The sequence below is a fragment of the Polistes dominula genome, unplaced genomic scaffold (assembly GCF_049000335.1).
Source record: "Polistes dominula isolate Pdom_NZ unplaced genomic scaffold, Pdom_raw_medaka scaffold_35, whole genome shotgun sequence".
NCBI classification, from domain to species: domain Eukaryota; kingdom Metazoa; phylum Arthropoda; class Insecta; order Hymenoptera; family Vespidae; genus Polistes; species Polistes dominula.
This window is the reverse complement of record NW_028300968.1, coordinates 3,400,593-3,426,792: the sequence shown is the minus strand read 5'-3', so window position 1 is coordinate 3,426,792 and position 26,200 is coordinate 3,400,593. Positions and strand designations below refer to the sequence as shown.

The following is a 26,200-nucleotide window of genomic DNA, read 5'->3' as shown; positions in this document are numbered from 1 at the left end:
TGTTAGCCAACTTTTGTTATCGTTCAAAAAGATTGGTATCTTTTAATAGATCGGGAAGTATATCAATGATTTGGAGTATTGAAAAGAAAATATTTCACAAGCAAAAAGTTGAATTCATTGCAAAATGAATAAATTATTTGTACCTATAATCTTTCGAAAGGACGAAAACGGATTTGAACGCGACCCTTAAACACGAGGATGAACATATCTTATATAGTGATTAATGAGTCATAATTTTGGATAGTTTAAACTATCATCTAAGTAAGAAAAGGAGGTGAAAAAGAATAGGATAATGTACTTCAAATTTTACCATCATAGGAATACTTGAATTAATCTTGCAAGGGATTATATGCTTGTTGTTCAAAGAGAACAAATAAGGAAGAAATTAAAGTGTGTTTGAAACTTTAATAGAATCGTTCCTTGGAGCTCCCACTTTTCGCTAATCGAACTTTGACCTCATTACGATATTGATCAATTTTTATCTTTATAGCATACAATCCAATCTCTTTTCGTGTATTTGCAAAAATATCGGGGAAGGGTGAACCATCTTAGTTATCTTCGTTGGTCATTACATTAGGACAGGTTTTGAGAGTTTTAATTATTCTGTTAGATACGAGTAACACGTTGTATATAGTCGATGCAGACGACAATTATACTTGGATCAACGAACGAATGTAGGAACGAACGAACTGACGAATTATTCGTACACGCTCATATGCGTTTTAATAACTTCATTTATCCTTAATGAGCGAATTCCAAATTAAATCGTACGAGTTTTCAACGATTTTTATATTTCCTAACGATAAATATATAAATGTATTTCTGTTTAATTCCATCTGTAGATCAATAGGAAATGATATAATATCTTTTGGATTGCACAATATTAGATTATCGATACTATCGTATTATTTTTCGCGTTTATTTGAATCTCGATGTAAAAGCGGAAACATGTTCATATGAAAAATTCATTGGAATTCGAGTATTGCGATATTATTTTCTGATAAATAAATTTCAAATCAATCTTGAACTGATCGATATTAAATAAAAAAAAAAACAACATCACGCGGGGTGTGTTGCATCGAGTAATTGTTTATAATAATACGAATTGAAGAAGAATAAAGAAAAGTTGGGGAAGAGGGTTGCCTTATCTTTTCTGAGAACCACCACCACCCCTGTTTTAACTCAAAAGGGAGAAACACGCTAACGGACGGAACAACAGAAACGTTGACAATTTCAAGAGGAAACTTTGGACCAAAAGCGTAGCTATCTCAGCTCGTTACCTCAGGTTTCCGGCACGTTTTCTCGCATCGGCCAAGTTTACAGAAAACTCGCGCCTCCTGTTCTCTACTTTATTTTCCTGATATAATTTTACCTTGCTTTAAACAGAGAACCCCCGGTACCCGTGTGTTTCCCAGAGTTTTGTCAGATAAAGTAACCGAGATGGTTACTTTATCTGCCAACAAGTACAGAACAATTCTTGGCAGTAACTAAATGGCTATTTTCTTTCATATTTTTTCTTTTTCTTATTTAAAGGGGAGAAACCACTTATTGGATTTTCAAAAACATTTTAAATGATCCCTTAAAGGGTCCATTACCTTCAACATCAGTACATTAACTTATATATATATATATCATAAGAACATATAATGTAGGAGAGTTGAGAAACTGATTATGATTGGTATTGTTGTTAAAGCTAATTAACGAGTACCTTCAGTTAAAATTACGATGAAATAATAAAGGATGAAAATTCTCCTCGCGGGTAAGCAAGAAAATTATCCCTTTTCGACGTAGCTGAAAGTAGTAAGTGAGCAATGTAAATGGAGCCGAGCTAAGGAAAAGGTAAAAGGGGGGAGGAAGAAATACGAGAATTCTTCCTTTCTCGATTCTTCTCGTAGATGCCAGATAAGTTTTCTAGGACTACGTTCCTATCTTCTTTCTCGTTGATCCCGACGACGACGAAGGGGTTCCATGCCGAACTTTTTCTACAGTTCGAACCTTACAACTTACTACCGAGGAAGGATTTCGTTGGAGTCCAAAGTCTTCGCGAGAATTCAAACTTAACAGGGAATTTCTACTTCTTTTTTTATTATTTTAATTAAACCAACGTTATATACACGGTAACCATGTTTAAACGTGAACTAATTTCAACGTCAATTTCATTTGTTAAACGTGACACGAATTTATTTCTTACTTTCCAATATTGCACTTTTTTTCAAGTACAGGTGTAACTCTCCTAAAACTGCATTTTCTAGGAATCTCTCTCTCTCTTTTCTCTTGTGATTATAAAAGAATTATCTGTAGATTCGTAAACGAATTCAAACGTTAGTTAATTTAGTTTTTATTCCAAATGGAACATCTCTCGTTCTATTTGAAGTACTTTTCTTCTATGATCTTTTCGACATTAAATCGTCAGTAAAAAAGAAAAACAATTGAGGTACTAATTGTTAGAAAAAGAAAAAGAAGAAGAAGAAGAAAAAGAAGTAGAAAAGAAAATATATATGTATACACCCACACACATAGACGAGGGCGGATGTAAGAGAGTTCTTTTTGTTTTCTACTTTTTTACTCATTCCTATCTATCTAGCTATCTAGCTATCTATCTCTCTATCCATCTATCCGTCTATTTCTCTGTCTTTTCAACCCCCGTTGTCTCCTCCTCTTCCTCCTCCTCCTTCTTTTTCTACTTCCTTTTCTTTCTCCGCCTCCTATTTAACCCGAGACGTCGAGAAGTGGCGGCTCGCTAAGTCCAGATGGAAGAAAAATATTATTCGCTTGAATCCTTTTATCGGAAGATCTATTTTTCAGAGTTAATATCCTTCGGTTGGAGGCTTGTGGGTGGATGGGTTGCTCTCCGAGACGTGAAAGATCGTGAGAAGTATGCCGGGGAGGGGGAAGGGTGTTGGAAAAGGGTGCGAGATAGGGGTGAAATCGATGTGAGAGAAAGAAATTGCTAAGAGCGTGGAAGAAACCTAATGTCTATCTTCTCTAAAACGTAACTTTCCGAGTCTCTGTGTATTTTCGTTTCCTGTAAGTATTAAAAAGGTGTGTACGTGTATGTGTGTACGAAGATCATAAGCAATTACAAAGATAAGTCGTTGGAGTTCTTTTTTTTTTTTTTTCTTTTGATTGCACTTCAAGAACGATTAAACGATCAATCATGACAGTTTAAAACAAACCTTAGTCATCATTCTTATTTTTCTAGAAGTAGAAAAGCATTATAGCGTTTAACGAATTGTTATCTCGCGTGAAAGTTTAATCGAGTGTTTTTTACGTTTAAAAAGGTTCATACCAAGAGAAGAAGAAGAAGAAGAAGAAGAAGAAGAAGAAACGTAAAAGGTTGAAAAACACATTGGAAAGGATTCTTTGAGAGAAATTTTCATTGAAATGGGAGTTAATTCAATAAGTATGACGATAAAGAGAGTATGAAATAGGTCAATATAGATGTGGGGAATGATGAAAGAACAGAGAAAGACGAATAAAAAGGAAAAGGGGAGAAAAAAAACCCAGAGGACTTTTAGATATTAAAGTTTGGATGGTGTTATTTCAAACGCCTCTTTTTTATTTTTCCTCCCACCGTGACCGTTTAAAAAGTCTCAACGATGAGAAAAAAAGACGGGGATGAACGGGAGACCAAAATAAAGTAAAAAACGGTTGGTAGACTTTTGCCAGGTGGTAAGAACATGAATATGTACCAACGATGACGACTACGATACAACATTGGCCCCTGTTCGCCTTTCTTTCTAACAAAATCCATTGCCCCCATACTTTTCTTAATTTCCTGTTCTTTTTATTCTCTTTCCTCTCGTTTACTTTTTTACTTCTTCCTTACTTTTCTAGCCTTTTTACTTTTTTGTTTTCATCTTAGAACATAACTTAACTCTTGGGTCCCTCCTTTCACCCTTCCACCACCCACCAGCATGAAGACTAGTAGATAAAAGTAGAAACGAGAATCGTAATTTTAAGAATAAATAAGAGAGAAAAATAAAAGAAATTCTCGTTCGGGATTCTTCCTGTCTCGTGAATAAATAATTTCAGACTATCTTTTTCTTTCTTTCTTTTTTTTTTTTTATCTTTCATTCTTGGTAGTTTCTTTTAGTAGAAATGGAAGGAAAAGTGATCGCGAAAACGATGACTATAGGAGCTACTACTATAGGAGAGACTCTCTCTGTCGCAGTGCCAATGCCGAAAGCTTCCACCTAGAGAAATCCGATAAAGTCCGACCAGTGACAATTCCCATGACCGTCTCCTGAATTTTCCATGTCAATGTTCTGCAGACACTGTCACTCCCCTTCCTCTTTTCCGCCGACATCCACCCCTATCCTTTGGAATTTGCCTCGCGAAAATGGTCATACGATGGATATATATATTTTTTTGTTTTATTCTTTCCTCCCTCTACCTCCTCCCATTCTCATCCTCTCCTTTTGATTTTTATTGTCGTTGTTTTTTTTTTTTTTTTTATTAATTTTTTGTATCGTCAGTCATGGAATTTCCAACATACATGGGCGACCCACACGATTTCCGGAAGAGTGCTCTCCAATAACGAGATTTCCTTTTGCCGAAACCAATAACATCGCGTCCTCTGACCCGTAATTAAAGTTTAATTAGAAATGCGGGTATATCGTCGTAGTTCCGCGTTTTCTACACACATACACGCATACATATAAACAATTCGAAAACCCAGTGGGTCTCTATTCATCTAGGGAAACCTGTACTCATCTAATAGCACCACCAATGCGTTTTACCGATCCTACTAACCTTTTCGAAGATCCTTAAATGAAGATCCCCTATTTTCGTCAGAGTTTAATCGTCGTTGTCGTTGTCATTGTCGTTGTCGCCTACTGAACGTGTAAATCTGTTCATATTACCTGGTACATGATCGAGTTAAAGCCACAAGAGTACTTAAACTCTCTGGTATAAACTATAGTTGTTTCTTCAAGTTGTTTCGCCAAGGAGGTTGAAAAGCTGGGAGACAAGGAGGACCGAAGTCAGAGAGGATGTTTCAGGTGGAAGGAGAAAACGAACGCGGTAAAATCTTATCATCGATATCCTTCGGGATTTCAAGTGCCAGGTAAACAGGACTCTTATTTGAGATTTCCCATGCGGGATTGATACTGAGAGAGAAAAGCTACGACAACGATGAAAACGAAGAAAAAGAATCAAAAAGGATAAGGAGTCAGTGACAAGGAGGTGTGTACATTTGTTCCAAAGAGAGAGAGAGAGAGAGAGAGAGAGAGAGAGAGAGATATACTTGAGTGAATCGTATTCGTAGCCAACTGAAAAACGAATAAAACTAAACGAACGTCCCTAAAGACATTCATCGTCTCGGTAAAAAGTTTTGTTCAACGTCCGAATCAAGCAAAGAAATTTTTTACATTCGTCCTACTTACTTTTATTTGATTTTTTTCATTTTTATAATTAATATTATAATAAATAAACTCTACAATTATTTGCGCACACCTGATTTTTTTTCCTTTTCTTGTTGTCGTCAAATTTATTCGTTAGGGATTACCAAAAATAAGCCGTCAATCCGCACGATTCCGTAGGATTATGAAATAAAATGTTTGTCAAAAGTTATATTTAAAAAAATGTTTACCCATAGCATACAATCGTTGCTGCACCTGCGGGAGTTAACGAATGAAACTTGAAAAACAGTCGTATACAAGCTGTGACTAATCTACCAACAGGTTATTGAACATACAACTGGTACAAGTAATATCCGATTTGTTTCGTCGAACGATGATATATCATTGATTAAAAGCTCGACACGAGCTAGTTCTTTCTCTCACGCGTTAATTTTTCGATCGTTAGATTCGACTTGTATTTTTTAACGAGCAATATGAAGGGTGGGGAATCGTAATTCTGAAAAATTGCAGTCGATTTTCAGTCACGCGTACCGCACGGCGATTGAAAATAGGGATTGTTAACAGAGTTTAATCAATAAGCAAATTGTTGAATGTGTCATTTTTTATCCTTCATTATTGTTTTACCTTTTTTTTTCTTTATTATTAATGGTAAATAAATTGAGAGTATAGAATCCACTCTACTCGTGAATCGAGTTTGTAAATTGTAGAACATCCCAACCGTTTATATGTCTTTATGCATCAACATTCCGATCGGTGGTTTTCTGTCAAAATGAATAAGGTTAACAGGGCATATTACAAAATTGTATCTTTATTTTTTTTTTTTTTGATCCACGATTATTGATTTTTGTTTCGATCGTAAATAAATTGCTAGAGTAAATAACTAGCTTTGCAAACAAACTATCACTCCCGTCACCGCGTTTATGTTTCCTCGCGTGACAAAAATTCCGCGGATGGTTGTGTTTTCGTCAAAATTAATATGGTTAACAACGATGAATAGTCAAAATCGATTTTCACGCTTATAACAAACGTATCAAAAAGAAAAAATAACACGAAAAAATAATCCAATTATTGGATTAATTCAAATTGACGATACACTCTTCAACGGTACTAATAATATACCTAAATCCCTAAAGAAAGAAAATATTAACCTAGCAAAAATGGTGTCCGAAAGAATAAAATACGCGATGGCTCATCTATCGCGTAAACAACACACCAGATTATTGGCACGTCCAAATTGGAGAAGACTTCGTAGACCGGACGCGAACATAGTGGTAAATAAAAAGAATTTAAATCAACATCGTTGTAACTCAAAACAACCATGTAAAATTAGATCGATTTAATAAATTAGGTTGATCCAAATGCTATATCTCGTGCAGCACTAAAGTGTAAACCTTCTAAACGTATCAAGATAATGGCTAGACCAAAATACGTAACCAAGAAATACGATGCTCTGTAAGCGGCGTCGTTTAACGTTTTCCTTTTTTTTTTTTAAAAGTTGATCCCACCTAAACCTGGTAAGCTCTTATACCTACTGGTACTACCTTATCAAATGTATTTTTCATACAGAAGAGATTATCCAGCACCGTACCAACGAGTTCATCCAAAGACACTTGCAGCGACGGCTACTACTCGTATTCGGAATTTGGCTGTGCCGAAAAAGCGGTGGGTTCGTACTTGGAATTTAAAATGCTCCTAGTTTCCCATACTCGTTCTATCTCATTATTCTCACGGAGAATCCTTCTGGCAACTGAGAGAAACCATGGCGCGATATATAAAAATATATATATATATATATATATGCATGCTTGTGTGTGAGTTTGTAAAGTAAACGCGAAATAAAATCCAATCGCGTTTGGGATCTAAGGAACCGTGAAAAATCTTCAGCTTCGTTCATCCGTGAGCCAACCAAGTTGCACCCAAAAGCACTATTCTAAAAACTTTTATATAATCGAAGTATGCGCGTTTTACATATCTCTATGTAAGTATATGTACGTACGTATAAACATTGATGATAAAAAAATATGAAAATTTTCTATTTACGATATCTCATTTTGAATATTTCGGGAGGCTTTAATCCATTAAAACGATAAGTCGGTTTCGTGAGAAAACATTGATTGATTTTTTTGTTTTCTTTTTTTGTCGACGAGAAGAAGGGATTCGCGTTTGAACTTTTTCGTCGTTGATAAGTCGAATCGATCGTTTTCGAATGAACACTCATCAAATCAAACTAAATTTATTCGTTAAAGAAAGAAGAAGAGGAATTCTTGGAACGATGTAATGCGAACGAAGGGTATTTCATTGCCAGGAGATAGAAGAAAAGGTTGTAATAGTAGTAGTAGTAAGAGACTTCACACAAGTTTCCACTTTGCCTTCGTTCGGCCGTGGAAAAAGAAAGTCCGAAGTGATCGGACACGTTCTCGTAAACGGGAAGAACGAGAAGGAAAACGATGAATCGCAGCAGCATCTTTCCAACTCAACGTCGATCTCGATTTCACGAGAGGACGAACCTAATCGGATTGTCCTTCGAACACTTGCCACTCGCGATAGAGTAGTCCCGTATAAAGTCGGATTTAGATTTCTGAGTAACCTCTTATTCGACATTCGTACCTACACATACTCTATATACACCATATATACTTTATATATAACCTACATATACTTAGTATATACCTTTATATAAAGACACGTCATATATCTGATACACATTATACGTAAATGTACACTTGTACATTCAGTTTACTCTTTCAAACGGTGTAAAACGAGTTACTCCCTTTCTTTGGCTTTTACCTTTCTCTTCTTATCATTTTCTACTTTTCTATAGCAAAATAGTTGCGTCATTTCCTTTTTGATTCTTCCCTTTTTTCAAATCTTTCTATGCTCTCGTCAAAGATAAAAGATGAAAACAACTTTCTAGTTTTATTATTATTATTTTAGTATTTTTTGTATTATATTAATGGCGATCACAAAAATATATTTCATATGTTCGATATAGTCAGTTAGTTAGGTAGGATAAGGATTTTTTCTCGTAGCCTCATATAAAAAGAGAAAGCATGTGCAGCACGGGGGATTTGCTTTGAATACAAAATCCTCTTTTCGATTTCAGCGTTCTAGAGCAGCGTATTTTCGAGTTTCGTAAGCCACCTCCGAGGGATCACGATTGGGAAAGACACAGAATGATCATACAGAAACTGGCAACCCCAAAAATTTATCGCAAGCCAAAACCCTTTGTAATTAACATTTTTATCGAGTAACCAAAATTTGTTTCTAATTTTCTTTTATCATAATAAGTGGGAGGACAACACCAATTCGAGTACGATTGATTATTTATTCTCAATGAGTCCCATTTATTACGATTCATTATTCTTCATAAAAGTTTAGTCGATAGTTTTTGAAATGAAATAATGAAATTTATCGATCAATGTGTCACCGATAAAACAAACGACAGAGATTTAATACGTAATTGTAGGTTCCGAGAAAGAGGTGGAGGCCGTTCAACATGAGACGAATAGAGAATTTAGCTGAGCCGGTGATCAGAGAGATTCCTATTGACAGAGATCCCTTTAAGGTATCACGATCCGCTCTGAAGTACAGGATCACCGACCGTATCATGCGGCTATACTATCCAAAGACCGAATTTAAAGTTATGAAGCCAAGAATACCAGGAGCAGTTTCACGAGCAGCCTTGAAAGCAATTGGTAACATTGCATATGTGTTTCATATATGTATATCTCATATTTAAAAGAAAAAAAAATGTTTTTTTTTTACTTTGGTCAATTCGTTAACTTGAAAAGAACCACTGTTTCATTATATTTCTTTTTAATTTCTTTTTTTCATTCTTTCTATTAACTCGGACTCGACCAATGGCTAAGTCAAGAATGTTTCTTTTTTTTCTAACCAACCTCGAAACGCGTTCAATCGTCGAAAAAGACTACGTTTTTCTGGAACACGGCAAGCAGCATGTGGGTCAGGTCTTCTTCATTTTAGCCTCGGTTCATTCGAATTGAGGGATTGGTTTAAACACTTTTGTCGGATATCCACCCAAAGAGTAAAAACGAAATTCCCCTATTGACAAAGCCGAGTTATTTCGGTACACACGGTCAAGCTCGTGCCATTTTTTTTTTCATAGAGACATAAAGTACAAGAACGTTGCCGCAAAGAGTTTCGTCATTTTTTTATTAAGTATTTTACGATCTTTATCCGAGATTCCATCTGAAAAAATAAATTTTATAATCTAGCAAAAGATAAAATTGAAATCGCATCTACGAAGAATAAAAACCCGTGTAGTAGCTCGATGGAATTCATTTAATAACGCGATAAGGTATTTTCACGCTATAACACATATTTTGCTACGTCATATTATTAAATCCGAGTTGAGAAAGTTATTATATCGATCGTATTAACTATATTGCAGTACTATTATATTGTATATACGGATATAATCGTCACGTTCGCAAAAAAACCAAAAATTATTTTCCCCGTGCTGTGTGTGGCCCGTATACCACCCATCCCCACTTGAAATTCTCCAAAAATTATAAACAACTTTTTGTAATCTTTAAAGTATGGTTCGTATATACCCCACGCGGCTTGAATAGAAAATCTTCAAAAATTGCCATAGCATACATGGAACGTGTTAAGAAAAGTACAACCCCGTTCAAGCTCGAAGCAATTTCACGGTTATTAGTTTCCTTACACCTTCTTCTTTTTCTTTTTTTTGCTCTAACACAAGGTACGCCTGATTAAACTTACCTTTTTCTATTGGCCGAGAACGATACCGTCGTCGTCCCATTCGTGGTCTCATTTCTCGTCCCATTTCTTGTCCTATTCGTCGTCCTCGTCGTCGTAGTAACTCTCTTTTATTTGTCGTAGTCGTCTTTGTAACATCGACCATTGAATTCATTTTATTTCGAGTCATTTGTCTAGCGATGTGGGAGTGGGGTGCCTTTTAAAAGCAACATAATGCATGTTTCTTAATTTTGTAGCTTCCTCGAGGACGATATTTCTGGCCAAACCATCGAAACGTCCTGCAGGAATGGAAACTGATCTCAGGGAAGACGCCTTTACAGTTTCACCGGCAGCTTTGAAAGCAAAATGTTCGAGACGATTGAAAAAGCTCGCAAAACCGAGAAATTACAAGCCTAGAAAACGTTGATTTGTTTTTTTATTTTCGATTGAAAATTTTTCTTTGCAAAAATATCTTATTATATCTGTACACACACACGCGTTATTACATAATAATTTAATACGTGTACGATACGCGTTATAAGTCCGACACATAACGTCGTCTAGAGGATTAATAATAAATTTATAATTAACAGCTGGGGTAGAGGAAAGTTGCCGTTTACTCTACGTCTATTACTCGACTTTATACGATCTAAGCTTTATCCCATACATAGATTCTAATTAGTAGAAATTTTCTCTACGTTGCGTCATGTTTAATATTTGCTAAATTTCTACTTGATAGAAATCTAGCCGTGTTTACAAAGACGGATTATATTGTTCGCAAATCTTGCACACATTTTCTTTTTGTAGAAATCAATTTATTTTTTCTATTTTAACTTTTTTCTCTATCAATGAATTCTAACATTATATTTAGTTGATCAAATTTGATCTAGCTGGCAAAGATCTTAATAGTTTCAATCGTTTTTCAATTGAAAAACTGCAAACAAGGCTTAACTTATCAAAAATATGGAAAGTTTCTTTAGGAAAGTTTTTCAAAGAGAGATAAAAGTTCATTTCAAAGAGTCGAATTTCCTGTTACTTGCTTGTTTTCAAGCCTAGAAATTCAAACGAGAAACTTTATCATTATACAACGAGTTATAAAATTCTTCTAACGAAGCAAAATGAAATTTGCTAACGAAGACTGTTAGACTGTTGTTGAAAGTCCTTGATCTTTCTTTTTAGTTAGCTAGCTTAATAACAGTCGTTTGCCTATATTTTGGTGGAAAGAAAATGGAATTAGAATTACGAAACAGGATTCTATAGCAACAGGCGCTGTTTATAACGGATCAATGTTTCTCAGTATGCCAGGTGTAGTAACACGACTTTGTTAGGTGTCGCGTAGTATAACTTTCTCAATTGAAATTTTATTGGAAAATACAAACCTTTTATCGAGAACTAGATGCAAATACCTTTCTCACGATCCATTTTTCTATATTTTATTTTTTTTTTCCATTCAACGAACACAAAATTCGTTAGTTCGATCTTTGGTTTCGTTTCGTGAAATTTTTCAAAATTCTTATTCATACGTTAGGACAATAATTTCATTTATTTTTTTCTTAAAATGAGTAACTGTGAACTGACCACTCGTTGTGTTAAACTCGTCGAACAATTATTATCGATCAAATCAACTCTCACAAGCGTTTATACGATACCATTTATGGAACGCAATGAAATATTTTGTATTTAACGGAACACGCTCGATCAAATGAGCTTTAATTATGTACTAAGTTAAATATTCATGAATTTTCTTTTTCTTTCTTTTCTTTTTGTTTGAAATAACTGTGTGTAGGAATTTAAAATATTGACAAGAGTATGGTGATTGTAAAATGTCTATTATCGGGATTGGAAATTCAACGGGTGCAAACCTACGTAAAATGACCGTATGACGTAGTTACAATTTATTGTGTATTTTACATCGTGTTCATTGATTTTAATTAGCAATTTAGCGTAACTCGAGATATAATCATTTAGTAATGATGTCGCGCGAAATAGGATTCGTTTGGAAACTTTGCGAAACATTGCAGCGACTATTACTACTACTATTATCAATACTTGACCACTCATATAATTATTATATATACATGTACAAGTGTACTTTTAATCATACGTTCAAAGATAAATGAGAAAACGATATAACCGTATACATTGACGAAATTCATCCCCCGAGAAAATATCTGAATTCGAACCCTTCTTGATTGTCATGGTTGCATCAGGGTTTGTAATTACGACTGATAAGGTTTAATCATTGAACGCTTTTCTTAAGTGGGGCAAATCAAAAATTCTATAACACTAAATGGATGTGGAAGATCGCGTGTCGTACGAAATCGCATGACATCATCCTCGTCGTCGTAATACGCGTTAGACAACAACTTCTTCGTTGTTTGACGTTGGACTTTAGAGAGATAGAATTGCAAGAGAAAACGTATGGTATACGCGCGCATAAGGATGACAGGATGTGTGCAACGCGAAGAAAGAGGGGAACGGTGGGATCCTTCGCAAATATACTCTCTCTCTCTCTTCTTTCGCATAGCGACCTCTCGGCGAATGGAATATAAATGGAAAGGGTCGGACTATGCTCTTGCGAATCCTCTTGCGAATCCTCTTACAATTCCATCCACGTCCGAACACTCCTACGTTCTGCTGTCACCGTCGTACCAGAGAAACGTACCCTACCTAACATCCTACCAGGGTAGGGTAGGGTAGGGTACGTACCAACACCAGGACATCTTCCTTCTACTTGATCTATTATACTTTTTTTTGTTTTCAATTGATTCATCTATTTCTATTTACGATTACTTATAGGTAATCTGCGTATTATATAGAACTTGATCTAATAATTAATAATTGTTAAATTTAGATACAGTATTTTGCAACGGTGGATAATAAATGAAACGACCTGAATTTTCTTAACATCTAACTCGACTGCTCATTGTCAGAGTTAATCAGTTAAAAGAACGTAAAAAAAAAACCCACACCGTGAGCATTCATTCGCCTCACGTCGTTTTGACAGTGAATGAATTTTTGCTGCTTCGAAAAGTTTTTTTTTTCTAACTAGACGAATCGACAAGCATAACAAACGAACCACCACCACCACCCACCTCCCCCACAAAACACGCGAGACGACGGCGCCGAGTCTTTTTTTTTTGTTGTTCTTTTTCTTTCTATTTTTCTATTCTCTTTGCTCGGCGTTCCAACAACCCCGGACCCATTCCCGCCTTTTGCACGGTGTTGTTATAATTTCGGAATAGCTGTAAAGCATTGTTGCCTTTACGTTTTACGCATGAACGTGTTTCGATGATGCCTCTAGGCTTTCTATCCTTTCAAGAAATGCCAACCAGGAAACGGTGATGCCTTTCAAAATTAACAATCATCCATTCCACTCTCTGATCATTGATAAACAACAAATATAATACACGCACGTTCTATTCTAAAGATAGATTACTATGAACACGATTAATTTACTTAACAAGATATTTCAATAGTTTTTTCTTCAACTTTTTGATGGTGGTAACAGCAATTAGAAATTTTATGCACCTCGAATAGAACAAGGTGCAATTTTTTGGGAAACTTTTGATATAATAGATCAAGGTATACTACACATACGTGTATTCGATCGCGTCTCAACACCAGATACATATCGGTGTGTTGTAAAGCTCTGAAAGGTTATGGTTCGAAATCCGAGCTAACGAGAGAGAAAGAGAGAGTCGAGTTTCTCGTTATTGGAAATTGGAAAATCGCCCCCTGATGCTGGTGCTGATGTTGGTGCTGATGCTAGTGCTGATGCTCCTTCATCGTCTCCGATCCTTTGCGGTCTTTAGAATCTCGCTTTTTTTTTGTTTTACTACGACTATGTATTTTTCCAAAAGACTCAAAATATCCACCCTTTCTTTCCCCTTACTACTACTCTTATTTTTTCGTTTCTGTATACATGTATAATTTTGTTGTCCAATTTTGTTTTCCAATTCTTACACGTCACTTCTTTCTTAACCGAATTAATTGTCTTATTGATCTATCAGAAATGAAATAGATCTGTACGGTTCATAGATTCTTCGCTTAACCGATAATGAATCGAATTATTATTTTTTTTATCTCGTAATTTGATCGTTCAGAAGGATTATATTAATAAACGATCGTCATGATAGATCGATCATATCGAAAGGTGATATTTTTGTCGAATAAATGTCGGAAGGGGTCAGTGCTTTGGTTTTTTTTTTTATACAGGATTGACTAAATAAAAAGTATAAAAGTAAGAGAAATAGGTACAGCATCGATATAACTCGGATTACTCTCGACGATTAATCGTTTGTGTGAGAAAACTATCGTTATGAAAAATCACCAGTCGGATATAATATAATAGTTAATTTTATTGATTGTTTTTTTTTACCCCCGCAACTACCACCTCGTGTGGATTAAGGAAATCTTCATCTTCTTTGCTTTTTTCTTTTTTTTGCGAAATAAAACTCATGAGAGAGAGAGAGAGAGAGAGAGAGAGAGGTATAGTTCGTCGGATTATTGTGGATCAGCGGAACTAAATTTTCGTAACGTTGAACGTTTTCACGATTCTTTTTTTCAAAGATATTCACCAAGTTCTTCCGTGCAAGAATCGAGAAAAGATATCCGTTTGCTAAAGGGGGGTGGTAGTTGTTATAGCGATCAGAATAAAGGTGAAAACTTTTCTTACCGCGTTTATGGCTTTTAAGTGGGGGTGGGAGGATTTTCTTCGAATTGCCGACGAGAAATGCCACGTTTGCTGGAAAAATGCTACTTTCTTCTTTATATAAGAAGGGGTCAGGGATTTAAATGGGTAAAACGCCAAAATATCTTCTTTACTTACTTACTTCGAAAGAACTATTTTACTAAAATATACACGTAATACAAATCGAACGATTCTCTAGAGAAATCCCCAAAAGTGTTTTTATACTCTTACGTTTATCCATTATTCGTGTTTCCAATATGAAATAATAATTGTCGTATTTTATTATTCCTAGTTGCAAACGATAAAGAAAACATTTTTCTAAAAAAAAACTTTAAAAAAAGAATAAGGAAGAACTTCTTATAAACGAAATTGAAATAAATTTCAAACGAATTCAGCTAAAACGAATCCTATCTAGGTTCCTATCTCTCTCTCTCTCTCTCTCTGTCTCTCTCTCAACGCTTTCATATTTATACCAAATATATACGGAGTAGGGAACTTTTCGCACATTTGAGAGAGAGATCCTTGTCGCATTCTTTAACGTCGACATTTTCTCTATTTCTCTCTCTCATTTCTTCTCTTTGTGCACATCTTCAAAGTTTGAGCCGTTATCGTCACTCTCTGATGAAACGTAGAACGATGATGTACTTTACAAGGGTGTACTTTATACATTTCATCCTATATACATATATATATATATATATATATATATATATATATTGTGTCTGTTGGAAATAGGCTAGAACAATAGAGAAAGATGCAACAATAACAAAAAGAAAAAAGAAAAAAACGTATACATCAAGCAAAGAGGTCTTGTTGGAATAATACAGTACCTCTCTCTCTCCCTCTCTCTTTCGTACATACGTTATGTATCTCAGAATAGAGAGAGAGAGAGAGAGAGAGAGAGAGAGAGAGAGAGAGAGATAGTACATATAAGTATCAAGGTACTTTGCAGAACTGATCGTTAGAGATCGGGTTTATGTACATGCAAAAGATACATACAATGTATAATAACTGTGTGTTTCGAAACTAGGTGTCAATCATTTCTATCTTCTCTAATACGTCGTAAACTATCGTGAGCTTTATCGGAGACATATAGTTCAAAGTTGCCAAGTTATAGCTTGTTGTATATAAATCTACTACTAATAAAGAGAATTTGCTCGTAGAGAGAGCGTGTGGGAATCCTAATCAATAGTGACATAATTGATTACCCATCTTTCACTATCACGTCGGATAACGGAACTATTATTTTTTATTCCCAACTCCGTGGAATATTACATAGTTTCGTAAATAAGTTTACGTTTTATTTTCAATTTGTGTTTATGAAAAAATAATAACTCACAAAATTGATATTGATAAATATATTCTCGTTAAAATTATATTTGATATTATTTATCGTCGAATGTATTCTATTTATGATCGATGATTCGTAATTTTACTAATATCATCGATAATAATCTTTATACAAATGGACAATCATACATTTTCATATCATAATGATGATGAGATGATTTGAAGATACATACTACTAATCGAATTTGTATGTAAAAGAGATCGATAAAATGAAATTTTATATATGAATTTTGTTTTAACAAATTTTCCATTACAACAAGTTTCCACGTATGGAGTATATATAAGATGTATTAAAATTGATGAAAATAAGCCGATTTACTTTGAATGTTTTAATCGATATTTATATTTGATGGGTACTCTCACACACAATACAGAGAGTGGCTTACTTAATCCTGAACGACTCGTTTGGATTTTCATGAATCATTAGGTACTAAATACTTTTATGAATCGGCTTTGATCGATCGTTATAATTCATTATTCGTTACTATTATTAAAAGAAGAAGAAAAGAAAAAAAAAGCTAGGCTAGATAAGTCTCAGTTATCCGTGAAATTAGTTGACCGATATACCTTTGTTAACGCTTTGTTAAATCTTTTTTAATAATCCTTTGCGATAGTACAGTTTTCTATTCTTTTTTTTAACTTTCTTTTCCTTTCGCACTTCCTTTCCTTCCTCTGACACCCGCCACCCCCACTTCTTCCGCAAGCGTGGCAATTTATGACGTTGACATTGTTCAAAAGTTTTGCCATCAGAACATTTGCCCGTTTTCTCGCGTTCACGAGTTACGCGTGAGTTTACATATATATATGTATATATATATATATATACACACATAATTTGTCTGTGCCATAACGCAACTTTTTTTCACCTTTGTACACACGCACACGCAAACATTCCAACCCGTTCCTCACATTCTATATGTTATCCCATATATCGTTTTTGTACGGAGAAAAATTTAAGGGACACGATGCAACCACAGGAAAAATCTTTCCTCATCCTACCTACCCCCCGTGAGGTGAAATGATTGCAAAACAACCCCCCAGTACTGGTAACCTCGAAACGTAATTTTCCATTCGAATGAGAGCAGCAAAATAAAAAGATAGATTTGAAATCCGTTTTCAAGACACGAACACTAGGGGTTCCACATTTTTTTTTCTGGTCACCAACTACCACTATGATGGTTTATTAGTAGACTTTTTGTTCTGTGGTCGAGTCGAACGACATTACCTATCTCACGACTTTATGATTTTCCATCGATATTCCTTGTCGTTGAGTCGTCAATCATGACCTGCCCGTTTCATACCATCTATTCTCTTTTTTTCCCTCTAACCCACCCCATAACCTTTTCGTTCCAAATACATAGATACATCATACATTCTTTACTCGTGGATTACAAAAGAATCTACGTGGTTTTTTGTCTATTATTTTGATACAAATCTAATTGACCCTTTTTTGTGATTATGATCAATTTATTCTATGTTTTATGATTATTTCAAGCATTTATACAAGGTCTAGCGAATTGTCTTGGACATGGAACACTGAGGGAATTTAACAAAAGGGCCAATGTCCCTGTGCAAAGGATTAACGATGCCCCATTTGACGTCAAAAATATTACGGACACCTAGGGTGTGCGCAGTCACCCAACCAGTCACCCAATCCAGTCACCCAACCAGCCAGCAAGTCAGCCATCCACAGACAGCCTGGCTAAATTCCGCGGCTGGAAGTTTCGCGCGATCGTTCGAGAACGGTTCTCTAATAACTTTAATATCCAATTTCAGATATTGCGTCGAAAGTTTATTCCGTAGGTACGACGACGAATACTACGACGAGAAATAGAAAGAGAAAGAAAATGGATAGATTGGACGTAAAAGGCGAAAGAAACGAGAAGAAAGTAAAAAAAAAAAAAGAAAAGTATTAAAAAAAACACAAGGATTTTATTTCCAATTCGATAGATTAGAAATCGGTTGGAAAGTAGAAGATAAAAATGAGATAAAAATGAGATAAAAATAAGATAAAAATGAGATAAAAATGAGATAAAAAGACAGAAGTTTGATTAAGCTCGATAACGACGTAAAACTGACAGTTAATTATTAACTAAATCGACGTGTTAAGATACGAGGTATAATTAATGACCACAAAAAATAATCTTAAAGATGGAGTGTATTTTTCTATTAGGCCGATACGATAATTAATTTCAACGTTCTGCGTAGTCTGACACTTTGAAAACGATAAAAAGCACATTTTTTTTTCTTCCTAAACAAATTATAGTACTCGACAAGGAGAATACGAGAGATGTGACCCTTGGTTAATTGGAAAAAATGGAGGAAGTAGTTTGTAGTACTTCGAGAGAACCTGGAAGAGAAATCAGGACGACGGAGTTAAGGACGAAAAGGACTACTCTCTCGTCTTGGTTTGGATTGCCAACATGTTGGACGTGTGTAGTACGTGCCGTAGTAGAAAGCAACGGCTCCAACCTACACCAACCTCTCTCTCTCTCTCTCCCTTGCTTTTCAATTTGTCCCTCACGAAATGCCGCCATTTGTCTTTATTTTCCCTTAAACCGAGCCTCCACCCGACTTATCGTTATCGGCTATGGCACGCGAGTACTCGGTTTCCTCAGGAAACCACACATTCTCTTGCTCCGCTAGGATTCAATCTCACGAAACAATCTGCTTTACTTTCATCAAAGACGATTTCGAGATAGAAAATATTGGGGGGAGAGGGAGGAAATACATAAATTCCTTTGGGTCTTTTCTTTATTGTCAAACCAACTTGAGTAAGTTCGCTTCATTAAAAGTAAAACCCTTTTCTTTCTCATCGATTAAAATAAGATCCAAATGTATACCTGTATATATATTAACACTTTAACGACCGTTAGCCTATTAATAGGCTTTTTTTTATTACCGATGTTTACCGATCAAAAATTTATTAATCAGCTTTTAGTTATCGGTTAACATTGCGATAAAGAGTCACAATCATTATATGAACAATAATTTGTTATTCGAAGCTTATTTAGCAACCTATTAAAATTGGTTAATAGAATCTGCGGTTGAACTGTTGGTCAGACGTACATATGCTGTTGAAACCCTAGCGATCGGTAAAGTGTTAATCTCGAATGAAACGCGAAACAATGGTGTTGGTCTTATAACAATTAATTAAAAATTCGTATAATGAATAGCAACACGGGGGAGAAACATTTTTCAGATTACACGGTTGGGAAACATGTTTTACAATTTCCTGGAAAAGCTTTATACGCGAAATCCCTTTTCGTAAGCTTCTTTCGAAAATGTTTCTCGGTGCTGGGAGGTCATGTGTGTATATGTGCGTATATATCTGTGTGCGTGTATTCTCGTACGAATATTTTACTCGAAGAAAAGGTAAATTAAGGTAGCAGGTGGAGAAATTCAAAAGTTGCAGAAGAGAAATTGATCGTAGAGAAATTTTGGGCTTTTCTCTTGAATCAAAGTTACGAACTAACCATTAAGCTGGTACCTCCTAAATACATATCGATGATGATGATGATGATGATGATGATAATAGGTAGTAGTGTAATGAATGCTAGTAGCGCGAGAAAGCTTTGCGACCCTTGAAAAGCAAGCTTCGCTATTACTGTTTGCTGTCTGTCTACCAGCGCGTTACTGAAACGTTACTGAGCTTCTGTATATATCGTGGAAATTTAATCGTGATGCTGGCCTGCTGTAATACGAGTTAATGGATAATAATCTAATATAGGTTCGCGTGCATGCTAGTAGAGACTTTTGCGAACCGTGTGGGGCTGGTTACGCACTCGGAGTTTCAAGTGCTATACCCTGCTTGGCTTTTCAGAGTGTTTCGAGTATGCTTCCCATAGGAACAGGAACAGGAACAGGAAGAGAAAAATCGTTGATACGACACGCATCAACTTGGATTTCATTCTCCAACGATCCTACTCTTTATTTGCAAGTTCTATTACAAAATAGATCACCAATAAAAAGATATCGATCTTCATTCTTCCTGCTCTCGATTCCCACATCCACTTCTCATACGATATCGGTGAGTGATATTCATAAATTTAAAGTATTATTCGTTCTTCTTGTCACCACTACTGAATAGTTTTTTTTTAGAACTATGAAGACAAGATGAGGATTGAAAAAATCCCTAGCACGAAGATTTTTCAACGATTTGTAGTACTCCTACGTAAGATGAAAAAGTCAAGTCGTAGGAAAGTAAAAAAATATTGTTTTTTTTTCTCTCCTTTATAAAAAGTAGGACAAAGTCATAGAAACTTCGTGCAGATTGTATAAGGGGGGAATACAGTTTTTTGGTTTTTTTTTTCGCGAAGAAGAGAACGAAATTCACAGGTAAGTAAAACGGTCGGGAACAGCAGCGAAATGCATAAATCTGGGTTGAAGGAAAAAAAAATGGGTGGTGGCTTTAAAGTTCCCAATTTGACAATGACGAATCACGTTGGCCTGTAGTAACGCGGGAAATCCGAAATACAGGGAAAATAGCTTGACAAGGGAAGGTAGCATGAGCGTCATAAGCATGAGCGATCGTCAAGGGACGTGCCGTTCATTCCGGAAAACCCGGTCGTCTTATTCGCGACAACTAAGAACCCTTTAAATTCTACTTTTCTTTCTTTCTTCCTTATTATCATTGTTATTATTATTCCCAAGATAGTAAAGGGAAAGAGAAAGGGAAGTAAAATTATTTGTTCTCGCGTAAACGAGCTCATTGCACAACGACGGAATGGAACACGCCTACTTTCTCGATCGCGTGTTTCCTAATATATACGTACGAGTTTTCTTATCAACCCTTAATAATCTAACCCTTATCTTTACGCTACTTACTACTTATACTCATTTCCATGAATCATCTTTAATCGCGATTGATAGAAAGGAAGATCGAATTCATATTTTTTTCAAATCCTATTTTTTTTATTATTATTTTTTTAAAACGAATTAAATTAAATTACGTTCTCGTTATAAGCCCTTTGGCCCATCGTTCGTCATTCTAGTCACGTTCGATCCGATTATAAAATAAATAAAAATAATAAAAAAAAAAATAACAAAAGTTCAGTTGCATCGGTGTGGTCGTCGCATCGAAAAATTTCTGCAAAGCTGCAAGCCCCGGTCTCGTGTGCAACCCTCCTCCCTTCTCTTCCCTTTCCTTCCCATCCTTTTTCCTTCTCACTATTTTCGATGCTGCGGTATCAGAGATAATTTACATGGAAATGAGGATCGGCATTGATTTTATGTCGAATCCAGTAACGGAAACTTAGCCGGTGATAGATTGTGCCCGTTTTACCTGACGTCCTCCTCCTCCCCCCCCCTCTCCTCTTACGACGCTTTCTTACGAAGAAAACGAAAAGGGATGTTCTTTGATATGCGTTTTAGATCGATTTTTAAATTCACGAATTGAAAAAAAAATACGATTTCAAGTATTCTACGAAAAAACGCGATCAATCTATCACAACACATTTCTTATCCTTTTATCAGAAAAGAAAATCACATGCACTTGTAATCCTTATTGATTAAAATGAGTATTTATAAATTTTTGATCGTGCTATATACGCGACGAGTATCGTAGATCACATCGATAACAATAATATTGATAAAAATATTGATTGTATGTTTTTTTTTTAAGTATATTATATTATATCGTAAAATGCGAGTACTTATATACTATTAATAATAATGCATACATAACAACAATGTATCCAAATTGTTTTTAATAACAAATCGAAAAAAAATAAAAATTTGTTTACGTAAAAATCGCTAATATTTTATTTCTAGTCAAATTATAATTGAAAGATAAGATTTTTGTCAGTGCAAGTGCACCCAAGTTGCAAAATAAAAATAAAACGATAAAATAAATTAACTAGACAAGCATACACAACTCTCTCGCGATATTATTTATAATATAATAAGTATAATTTTAAATAGAAAAAAATATTTCACTTATGTTAGAATTAAACGAGCTTCGTATTCCCGAGTACGCACGTAGGAGCTTGGAATTTAATCTACCATACTTAACTCACAACATCGACGGTAAACGTATTACCGTTTCAGGAAACTCGTACAGATAACGCACGGTAATTGGTAAGAATGTACATAGATGAGAGAATCGAAGAGAAGTGGAAGAGGGAAAGAGAAAGAGAGAAAGGGATATATAGAATGGAACATTGTTCCCCCCTATCTTCCCCATCCCTCTCTGAGCTAACCATTTCCGAAGCTTTGAAGAAAGTTGGTGCATAGAATCGTAAGCAAAACGAACTTTGTTTATGAACAACTCGACTCTTTGATCGAGGAGAGGGGGTGGGACCCGTAAATATTTGCATTGGCAATGCACCCTGTGATTTTCCTGGCAGGGGTTTCTAGAAGAACATGATGAGCAGGTAGGCAGGCAGACAGGAAAGCAAGTAGGATGGCTTTCACTTATATTATAGTTACCGCGTGCCACGACGTACAAATTGCACCATTAATTTAACGAGCGAGTTGCTGGCGTTGCCGCCGCACATTTTCCGCTAATTTCTAGAAGGGTCATTAAGGCGTAGCTTATATTTCTTGTAATCGCATTATCGAAAAATCTATAACCCAGGGAGGGGTTGGGGTGGGAAGGGGGATGGGAGTCAATGGCACCGCTTACATTATCCAGGGTACAATCTCCGTTAATTTGTCTGGCCGGTGTGTTCAAACGAAATGTCAACGCTTTCGCTTTTATCAAACGTGATCGAAATTCACGTAACATCAGTTTTACCCTCTCTCTCTTTTTATGGTTTTTTTTTCTTTCCTTTTATGAAATGACATACCAATTGATCGTTACTACTCTATTTTTACATTTATACGTCCTATTTGTTTCTTCTTTTTATTCATTGATTTTATCTTTACGTTACATAAAAAAAGGAACAAAACGATTGAGATAGATAGATAGATAGATAGATAGATAGATAGATAGAGAGAGAGAGAGAGAGAATATAAAACATTCGCAAAATAACGTCGACTCGCACATAGAGATAGATTAAAATTCAGTTCGACCAGTACGTTTTGATGGACGATGCATCAAAACGATTGCATATATCTCTAGTCGTCTGCACATCCTATCTAGCTGAGATTTTATATTTCCTACGTTTGACTCGACGTCAGACTTCGAAACTTCTCTTTATGAAAAATAAAATATAAAAAAAGAAAACCCATTTCTTATCGATTATACAAACATTATTTGAAAATACTTTTTACTCTACACGGATATCTCCGAATTCACGTTAACTTGCGACATATTTTAACGAACAAAACATATTGCATTTTATTTTGAGGAAATTTCAACACAAAAGGAAGTTTAAATAAACAACACTTGTATTTTTCAATAATCATTAATTTCATTTCGATTGCTTATCGTCGATATCAAAGCACGAATCTTATATCCGCTTGGTTTTAATCGAACAACGCCCATGTCAGTTATTTTAACACTAGATTATCAAGACGTGTGAGTCAATTTGATTAAATTAAACGATACTGCGTTGTATTCAATAAATCTTTATCAAAAATCCCCCTTCTTAGTATCCATCCCCCTTCCCTTTATTAAAGTTTGTTTATATTTCTGTTTTTTTTTATCATTTGCAAGGACAAAAAAGAAGTTGAATTTCCAGACCCACCGTCCACCTCATTTAGATTATAATGTTCCCAGTTGATTCTCAAATAAAACACTCGAATATACGGGTGTAAAGAAAAGTAAAAAATGGGAATAAGGATAAAAAAAAGGGTTCTACCCTCTTTGGGTAGACTCGTTATCATTTTTAGCGTAATAAAGATCAGTTCGTTCTCGTTTAACTCATGGAGTAGTAGGAACAGCAACAGAAGTAGCAGCAGCATCAGAAGTAGCAGCCTTGTTTCCATTATTCTCCAGTCTAGCATGTCGTGTCCCGATATCTACCCTACCCGATGAATATCTATAAAAATATCGGGCGTGTTTCCAAAACTTTAAATCGTCGACTATTATTCCAACGAGGAGTAGAATAAGACGAGCCAGAGCTGAAAGTTTTTCGATAAATCATTCGTTGAAGAGTCCGAAAAGAGGATATATATATATATATATATACACATAGCAATATATAACACATATATGACTAGGTCGCATCAGCAACGAAGACGACGACGACGATGGTTCAAGTTAGGACGAAAAGTTACCAAACTAATAAATATTAATATTAGGGATAGTTACTTTATAATCGATCAAGACTTTGGGGATAGGTTCATTGTATTTCAAAATACAAGAGAAGGAGAGAATAATATTGGATAAAATATCATTCAATGAAGAATAAAAAAAAAAATGAAAAAGAAATAGTAATATTTTACAAATAAATTTGAAAAGAAATAAATGAAATATCTATATGTCATGTCAATTGATCTTTGAAGCGTGTAATAACGCGAAATATTATTATATAATATTATAAAGTTTTGGATAAAAGGACACTTGGGTGCTAAAGTAACATCACGATCTTGTAGAATCCTAGCAAAGGGTTTAAACTGAAGAAATATGCGAAGAGAGAACAGCAAATGGGGAAAATAGAGAAAAGCTCGTTTTCATTCGTAATACAGACCGAATACGCAGCACCACGCGTATACATGAGAATTTTCGAAAACGTGGTACGAGTAATTGTCACGTTCCGCATCCCACAGACACTGAAAAGCGGAATGTACGCTTTGCCGTATACGTTGGACGATAGTCACTTGTACCACTATTTTGCATCTGCGAAAAACAGGAGGTAGAATAGAGAAACTAAAAATAATGTGCATAAATGCGTATGTATGATGTATACTTAGAAATAAAAAATAATAAAAAATAAAAGAAAGAAATGATTTTCACGACTTTTCATTTCTTCTTCATTCAATATATATATGTATATTTGATACCTATCATATTCTCTTTTGTTGATCGCCTTCAAAACGTCGTTGGCAGTCTCCATAGATAACTTTGAGGCATTATCTGGATGATAAATCAAAACTGAGGATAATTTATTTTCCAGGACGTTACGAACGATATTGTCGACCGTTTCGATGTGAAAAATTTTGAAGGGTTCCAAGCGATACGTGTTTTGATACTTTGGTATCTGTATGTAGAAAAATAAAACAAGTTTCTTATGCTTATTCTTCCTTATTTTCCTCTTCTTCTTCTTCTTCTGCTTCTATGTGAGTGAGCAGCTTCGAATACTCACCTTTAATCGATCACCACGATAATGAAATTGTAAACGATTTCCATTTGGGACGATCGACAATTTTGACAGAGTTCTTCTTTTACTCTGTAAAATTAATCATCTCGGTACTTCAGTTACGTTACAAAATATCTATCTTCTTTAAACGTACGATTTTTCGTTTCATTTTCTAAACTTTTATGAGCTCAAAGGGAAATAATAATTTTTTTGAAATGAAATATTTTACCTTAAAGCTCTGTCTACGTCCGATTTAAATTATATGAATTAAAAGTATGATTAATTAAAAATATTATATTTATATACATAACCTAAGCAAAAAATATATAATTCACCGGTTTATTATCGCTTTGGGAAGATCCATATCCTTCTTCATCTGATTTAACCGAAATAACGGTTAATACTCGTCTCGTAGATGTTTGTCGGTTTGGTTTGTTGGTCATTGGATTATTACTCATATTTTAATCGTAAAAAAATGTTATATCAACAAATTCACGTTCGTTTAAAAAAAAATTATAAAAGGAAGAAGAACGACACGAACAGAGCTAGAAATGTTAAATCAAACGTTTCGATCGTAAACGTACACGTACGGATTGTCAATCATTCGTTTACAGTTTTATATATCAATGATACAATATCGGATTAGAAATAATTCGAAATAAAGAAAATCCATTTGACTTTTTTTCTCTTTTCTTTTTTTCCGAACTGTGCGTTAGTTGACAATTGAAAAATATTCTCTTTGAATCTAACGGATAAACGCGAATGCTCTTGGACTTTTTAATCGCCTTGTCATAACAAGAAGTAGTTTCCCTTTGAAAAGTTTGTTTCGGTAAGAATAAAAGAGTGTCGGGCTAAAAAAGAGACCGAAAGTTTGTAGTTTTACTTAC

General features: G+C 35.0%; 2 protein-coding genes and 1 long non-coding RNA gene across 3 annotated transcripts; 2 read left to right on the top strand and 1 right to left on the bottom strand.

Moving 5' to 3' along the window:
• Window positions 1–1,263: 1,263 nt before the first annotated feature.
• LOC149032394 (uncharacterized) lies at window positions 1,264–5,454 on the top strand. Its single transcript, XR_016176826.1, has 2 exons — window positions 1,264–3,027; window positions 3,282–5,454. It is a non-coding gene; the product is annotated as an uncharacterized LOC149032394 (long non-coding RNA).
• Window positions 5,455–6,520: 1,066 nt separating this feature from the next.
• On the top strand, window positions 6,521–10,856 carry Theg (Testicular haploid expressed gene). The gene is made up of 6 exons (XM_089173172.1): window positions 6,521–6,634; window positions 6,712–6,815; window positions 6,933–7,025; window positions 8,440–8,590; window positions 8,830–9,058; window positions 10,343–10,856. Exons 1-6 carry the CDS (start codon window positions 6,521–6,523, stop codon window positions 10,510–10,512), a joined length of 861 nt encoding a protein of 286 aa, XP_089029298.1. The 3' UTR covers window positions 10,513–10,856.
• A 13,829-nt stretch (window positions 10,857–24,685) lies between these two features.
• LOC107070009 (dynein light chain Tctex-type protein 2B) lies at window positions 24,686–25,771 on the bottom strand. Its single transcript, XM_015327796.2, has 4 exons — window positions 25,649–25,771; window positions 25,320–25,403; window positions 25,018–25,214; window positions 24,686–24,853 (listed from the first exon to the last, which is right to left on the bottom strand). Exons 1-4 carry the CDS (start codon window positions 25,769–25,771, stop codon window positions 24,688–24,690), a joined length of 570 nt encoding a protein of 189 aa, XP_015183282.1. The 3' UTR covers window positions 24,686–24,687.
• Window positions 25,772–26,200: the final 429 nt, after the last annotated feature.

Bases quoted from the DNA above. Each gene is read 5' to 3' on its own strand.
- LOC107070009 (XM_015327796.2), bottom strand. From the start codon at position 25,771: ATGAGTAATAATCCAATGACCAACAAACCAAACCGACAAACATCTACG. The intron at 25,215-25,319 runs GTGAGTATTCGA...TTCTACATACAG, and splicing joins ATCGTGGTGATCGATTAAAG to ATACCAAAGTATCAAAACAC. The intron at 24,854-25,017 runs GTATCAAATATA...TGTTTTTCGCAG, and splicing joins AACAAAAGAGAATATGATAG to ATGCAAAATAGTGGTACAAG.
- Theg (XM_089173172.1), top strand. From the start codon at position 6,521: ATGGTGTCCGAAAGAATAAAATACGCGATGGCTCATCTATCGCGTAAA. The intron at 6,816-6,932 runs GTAAGCGGCGTC...TTCATACAGAAG, and splicing joins ACCAAGAAATACGATGCTCT to AGATTATCCAGCACCGTACC. The intron at 9,059-10,342 runs GTAACATTGCAT...TTAATTTTGTAG, and splicing joins AGCAGCCTTGAAAGCAATTG to CTTCCTCGAGGACGATATTT.